At 36.0% G+C, this 7,003-nt stretch overlaps 1 protein-coding gene across 1 annotated transcript; it reads left to right on the top strand.

Moving 5' to 3' along the window:
- Window positions 1-1,555: 1,555 nt before the first annotated feature.
- On the top strand, window positions 1,556-6,088 carry LOC117703718 (olfactory receptor 4C46-like). The gene is made up of 2 exons (XM_034495517.2): window positions 1,556-2,138; window positions 4,393-6,088. The coding sequence occupies exon 2, from the start codon at window positions 4,431-4,433 to the stop codon at window positions 5,343-5,345; it is 915 nt and encodes a 304-aa protein (XP_034351408.1). The 5' UTR covers window positions 1,556-2,138; window positions 4,393-4,430; the 3' UTR covers window positions 5,346-6,088.
- The last annotated feature ends 915 nt before the right edge of the window (window positions 6,089-7,003 follow it).

The following is a 7,003-nucleotide window of genomic DNA, read 5'->3' as shown; positions in this document are numbered from 1 at the left end:
ACATAGCTAGGAAATGAAAAGAACTTAAATTTTCTTCAACTATTGGATTAGTAATAATTCTCTTCATCTTTAAAGAAAATGTCATAATGACATTTGTAAGAAAATGTATGGAACTGAAAAATATACCAAGTGAGGTAACCCTGACTCAGAAAGCAAATGTCACACAGTCTCTCAGATATGGTTATGTAATCTGAAGTAACCACAGAAACCAGGGAAGTAAAAAGGGAACATGCAGGAGAGGGAGAGAAGGGACTTTAGAGAGGGAAATAATATGAAGGAGAAAATAAGGTATGGGTTTAACTGGAAAACAGAAAGGAGGGCAATACATAACGACAGGTAGGGGAGGAATAAACAACACTAAGGATTTTTGAAAAGGTAACTGAAAACATTTTTTTGTAGTTACTTAAAAACATTTATAATATGTAGACAGGAGCCTAGCATAACTGTTTCCTGATAGACTTCTAGCAGCTAATAGAAACAGATGCAGAAACCTATAGCCAAAAATTGGGCAGAGTATAGGGAGTCTTGTAGAAAAGTGGGGGATAGGACTGAACAGGCTAGAGGGGTCAAGGACACCACAAAAGACCTATAGTGTCAATTAATCTGGGCCCATGGGGGTTCACAGAGACTGAACAACCAACTAAAGGGCATGCAGGGGCTAGACCTAAGCCCCCTGCTACACATTTGTAGTAGATGTGTAGCTTGGTCTTCATGTGGGTCCCCTAACAATTGGAGCAGGGTCTGTCTCTGATTCTGCTGCCTGCCATTGGATTTCCTTCCCCTAGCTGGACTGCCTGGTTAAACTTGAGTGAGAAAGGATGTGCTTAGTCCTGTTGGGGCTAGATGTGTCAGGGCAGGGTGGTATTTAGTGGGAGTTTTTCTTTCTCTGAGGAGAAGGGGAGAAGATAATAAGAGGGAGGGATTTGTAAAGGTGGGACTGGAAAGAGAGGAGGGAGGTGGGGCTGGGATCAGGATGTAAAGTGAACCCACAAATAAATTAATTAATAATTAATAAATTAATTAAAAAACCAGGAACCACTTTGTCTATGAGTATGAATATAGGTATTTAGACAGTTTGCTTCTGTGTCATTTTATTTATCCCTTATGAGTTCCTCACATGGTACTATTACCTCCCTTCTCCAGACCTGTATTGCCAGTCAGGCTGACAATATCAATCAGTCACAATAACAATCATTAATCCCCCTTCTCCTGTGAGAAGTCAGCCTGGGCTCTGACCAAAAGCAGCTGGTTACTCACACCGCAGTCACATTTAGCTATTTAAATAACATTTACTGAAGACCATCTGGAGGGGTAAATGATCCAGGTTCTGACTGAGGGTTGATTATCAACTCCATGCTATAGATGAACTCCCAACCAGTCTTATTCACCTTCAAAGGGACAATAAGAGGATGGGATAAGTGGTTGACATTTTGGCACTAACACTTGCAATTAATTGCTCTTCCCCTGTGAAAATGGCGTAGGGTGGAGTTACTGCTAGTATAAAATTCATGTATTTATATTCTAAAAATTTAAGCAATTATGAGTGCATGTTGATAGGACTTCCATACCAAAGGTAGTACCTGTCCTCTCAATCACACTATACAGTTACAACTGGAATTCTGAGAGCAAAAAAATCTGACTTACAGACTAACTATGCTGCTCTAAGCTTCCCACTGATGCTCTAAGAGTCTAAGTGGATTCATGGAAACATTGACTGAAGACGCTTCTCACCCATGAAATGTTATACCAGCTGCTGATACATGGGAATCAGTCTTACTTCACTAGCTTTAAAAATGATGACATAATCCCTAATGTCCAAGTCAAGACTATTGGGCAAAAGAATGGATATGGTTTAGGTAAATTTTATGACTTCTCTGAGTCTCACAGAGGACCAGGTAGATCATTGCGGCTGGAACCATCCCTGTCTTTTCAAAATCAGTGGCCATGAATTTAAAGGAGAGTGGAGTGGGGTTTAAGGGAAGGCCTGTAGGGGAAAAAAAGGAAAGAGAAAATATAATTAAATTATAATCTCAAAAATATGAATAAAATGTATTTAAACACAGAGCCACAGAATCTATTATCTTGTACTTTTCATCATGGACTGAGAAGTCTCATACCTGCAGAGAGCATAAATGTTGGTAAGTAAGATAAGCATACATTCCCATCTTATTTTCAAATTTTATTTCATGGTATTTTTTTTTAACAGAAACAGTGTTTTCTAAAGTAGTAAATCAACATGACAATTACTTTGTCTGCACATATGTTTCAGTGAGGCAAATTCTTATAGAATAGTGAACAAAATAGAATGCTAAAGTTTTATTTTACGTATTATTGCATCTATAACTGATGGTAAGGTTGTTTTTAACTCTGTATGGAATTGTGCAAACTGAACGCTTTCCTTTCTAGTCTGTTAGAATGACCTATGGTACTTAATTGCTGATGTTTCTTTCTGGTGTTAATCCTAAAATCCATAACTATCAAATTTGATAAAACTTTGGGTTTAAAGTACAAAAGTTGTTTGAGATATTATCTACTTAAGAATGAAATTTAGTTTGGTAAGATGCAAATCTGGCAACCTGAGTTTGATCCCTGGAACCCATGTAAAGGTGGAAGGTAGATGTGAATTTACTCCACAAAGCTGTCCTCTGATCTCCCTACACACACACACACACACACACACACACACACACACACACACACATACACACACACACACATACACACACACACACACATATACACACACATATACATACACACACATACACACACATACATACACACACACACATACACACACACACACACACACACACAAAGTATAGAAGAATCTTTCTCAGATTAACTCTTTATTCTCTCCTAATTTTCTTCTTCATGTGTTCTCTTTTCTCTATTTTACTTTCCCTCTTTTCTCTCTTCTTCTATTTTTACTCTTTGTTTTCTTTGCTTCATTTATTCTTTCTCTGTCCCTGTTCCATGCACATTACTTGCACTGCTTGCAAGTGTTTTACAGCTTCTAGGCCAGCTCTGTAGATACAAACACAAGCTAAACACTTATCTGAATAGTAAACTTGGCTTAACCTTCACCTTTAACACAGTAGCCAGGTGGAAGAATTGGCATGTGGCTTTAACAAATGAGTTCAGAAATGCATAACTTCAATATAAGAAGAAAAATAAGTCAAAGTTATTTTTATTGTAAAGGATGCTCTTTATTTTTATTGGAAGGGATACTTTTCCTACTTTTAGTGTGATGGACTTTATTTTTTACTTTCATTCTTTTCTGTCTTGGTCACATCCCTTGATTAGACTATATTTTCATATTTATCCTTTAGACACAAAGACTTTTTTAAAGAGCAAGTGCTATTAATATTTCCATTATACAACAAAATAATAGTAAATCAAACACAATTTTAATTTTTACAATAATTCTAAATTAGGTATATTTGTCCTTATGTTGATAGATTTAAAACTAAAATATAAAATTTTATGTATTTAAAATAATAGATTCAGGGAGCTTTAAGTTCACTAATCATTCTTTTTTTTTAAATACATTTTAAAATTTACTTTTCCTTTCCTCCCTTACACTTTCTTTCTTGCCTTTTTTTCTTGCTTTTTGATTAAATGCTTTGGGTATTTATGTTTTGGACACTATTAGGACTATACTAAAAATAAATGTGACTAGAATGTAGAATGCAGTAAGCAAGAATTTTTTCTTCAAGGACCTTATTGCTGAATATTGATAGATAACATGAGACAATTTCAGTAATGGATATTTATCATGATCTCTGAGCTTATATACTGAAGATACCAAGAAGCTTCTACACAAATAAAGCAAGAAAAAGGATGTCTCATGAAAGAATCTCTGAATGTCCTTGAGTCTTTTATGGGGCATAAAGCTAGAAAAAGTGGATTTTTCTCTCATATGTTGACATACTTTCAGGTAAAATGCATGGATTTTTATATAGCTTTTATGTGCTACATATATGGCCACACCATGGGTTGGTTTTTAAATTTTCATGAATAACACTTTCTATAAACTTAAATAATTGAAAACATATGAGGAAATTATAAGTAAAATAAGCATATTTTCACTGTTACATGTGTATAAGAATGAAATAATTGTTATGACATTGTACTTGTTTTATTTTTTTCTCGAGAATTTTATACATGTATACAATGAAATCTGACCATGTGTATCTCAGTTTCTCCCATATCCTTCTCAATAGGTCCCACTTCCAACTACATGTGCTTTTTAAAAATTACCCACTAAATTCCATCAGTTGTTTGCAAATATGAGTGAATATGGGGCCTCCTACTAGAGCATGCTTCTGTTTTTGTGTAAAGGCACAAGAATGGAGGCAGCCAGACTTTAAGTATATCATTTATTTTTAGGACATTCATCTGTCAGATGAGCTGAATCAATAGAGAAGATGAATAATATCACTGAATTCATCCTTGTGGGCTTGACTCAGAACATGGAGCTTCAAATACTTGCATTTGTCATATTTTTCATTGTCTATCTGCTCACCTTGGTTGGCAACCTGCTTATCATGGTCACCATCTTCAGCAGCAGCAGGTCCCTGGGATCTCCGATGTATTTCTTCCTCTCTTTCCTGTCTCTGATAGATGGCTGCTGCTCTTCATCCATGACTCCTAAGATGCTGGCAGACTCTCTGTCTGTGAGGAAAACCATTTCTTTCAGTGGATGCATGACTCAAGTCTTTGCTGAGCATTTTTTTGGGGCTGCTGAGATTATTCTTCTCACAGTGATGGCCTACGACCGCTATGTGGCCATCTGTAAACCCCTGCGCTACACGATCATCATGAACAGATTTGTGTGTGGCCTCTTGGTGGGGGTGGCCTGGGCTGGAGGCTTTATTCATGCAACTATTCAGATCCTTTTTACAGTCTGGCTACCTTTCTGTGGTCCCAATGTCATAGACCACTTTATGTGTGACCTGACCCCTTTGCTGAAACTTGTCTGTATGGACACACACAACCTGGGTCTCTTTGTTGCTGCCAACAGTGGCTTTATCTGCCTGTTAAACTTTCTACTTCTGATGATCTCTTATATAGTTATCCTCAATGCTCTGAAGTCTCACAGCAAGGAGGGAAGGCGCAAAGCCCTCTCCACCTGTGTTTCTCACATTACTGTGGTCATCTTATTCTTTGTGCCTTGCATATTTGTGTATCTGCGCCCAGTAATGACCTTCTCTATTGATAAAGCAGTGGCTGTATTTTATACCATGATTACTCCTATGCTGAACCCCCTAATTTATACCCTCAGAAATACAGAGGTAAAAAATGCTATGAAGAAACTCTGTGTCAAAGTTGATTTAAATTGAGAAATAATGAATCACGTAACATAAATCAACTATCTTTCAAATGGTTTAGGGGAAAAATCATCACTCTTAAGATTTCGAGCATAGTAGATAGCATATACTAAAGTGTGTTGTCAGGATGTCAAGCTCTCTAAAAAATGATATGCTTTAAATATGATTATAAAAATAACCCCCTTAGATTTATTCTTTGCTCATTTGCTGTGCAGCTTCAGTGTACTATCAAAGTTGACTAGGGTTCTTATTGAAGAATATATTCCAAGGACACAGCACCAGTAGTTTAAGGCTGAAGGGCTGTTGTTGACAGACATGCCTTCATTTGTGGTATACTTTTCTGGATGTATCAAAGCAAATGCTCTATGTCTATGTATACATTTTGAGAAATAATATATTTGGTGATTAAAATATTACATTATTAAATAATTTATTGGGCTACACTTTTTCATAGCAAAACTGATGGCAATTAAAAACTCTTAATTCTTTATAAAATGTGGAACAAAAGGCTGTATTCTGAGCTCCATTTATTCTGTAGTTAGGGTCCCACTTCCTTCAATTTCCTTCAGTGCTCATGTAAAGCCATTCTTCATCATTTAAGTCACTATACACAACTTTAATGTTTTCTCAATAACATTTAGCTACCTGAGTATTTTAATTGGTTTATAAATTCTGTAAAAGTAGAGGCACTGTCTGTTTCATACACTACCACTTTTCTAACATCTAGACTTGGTATAGCACAAATATTTACTAAACAAATGACCATTGTGTCCATTTGACACTCGAGAATAAATTCATTTTAAAAAAGAGGTCTCTTTATGGATTACAACATTGTCCACTTTTGATTCTTGCTAATAAATTGAAATGGAGACATTAAGATAAGTTTTGTTCTCCAGCCAGGATTCTTATTTAATAACACAGGATCATCTGTAGCATTTTACACAGGAGTGGTTTATCATGTATAAAACATTTGCCAACAAAGCTACTATGAGGGTTAGACTCATAGAATGGAGTGAACTTCCAGGCATAACTTGCTGAGGCATGTATAGTAGAGTAGGCTTTCTGGAGGATATGTTGCTAGTGCTGAGACCATGAATGGGTGCTCACAGATATGAATCTGAATGGGTGTTGCTTTTCTGATTTGAGGACCACTCAGTTCTACAGAAACAAATAAAACTCAAACACAGACAATCACCTCCCAAGTCCCTTACATTTTTAATAAAGGCAAAAACAAAACAAAACAACAAAAAACCCCAAACAATAACAATATAAGATTCATACACTGTGTATCTGGCATGATGTAAGGGGTTCATCCACATTATAGTGCTATCATAATGACTTGTGCTACATATTCTTTCTTGCTTTTATTAGGAATCCATTCACAATGCAATTCTAGGTTTTAGAGCATTTACTCATTCATTGACTTGTAACTCTCTCACCTCTCAAATGTGTCACAGTTTCTAATACATGAAATTTAGGGGACATTTAAAGCATACTACCCAATGTCAGTATCCCATATCACAATGGTTAGGCTTTAAAACAACTGATTAGTTCATAATAGCATTATTTTCATTCATGATTCATAGCTTAAACTGATACTCATTTGTGGTGGTATACTTTTGTGGCCTTGGAAAAATGTATCATGATGCATATCCACTACTATAGATATT

This window comes from Arvicanthis niloticus, chromosome 2 (genome assembly GCF_011762505.2).
Source record: "Arvicanthis niloticus isolate mArvNil1 chromosome 2, mArvNil1.pat.X, whole genome shotgun sequence".
NCBI classification, from domain to species: Eukaryota; Metazoa; Chordata; class Mammalia; order Rodentia; family Muridae; genus Arvicanthis; species Arvicanthis niloticus.
This window is presented reverse-complemented; position numbering and strand designations above follow the sequence as displayed.

Bases quoted from the DNA above. Each gene is read 5' to 3' on its own strand.
- LOC117703718 (XM_034495517.2), top strand. From the start codon at position 4,431: ATGAATAATATCACTGAATTCATCCTTGTGGGCTTGACTCAGAACATG.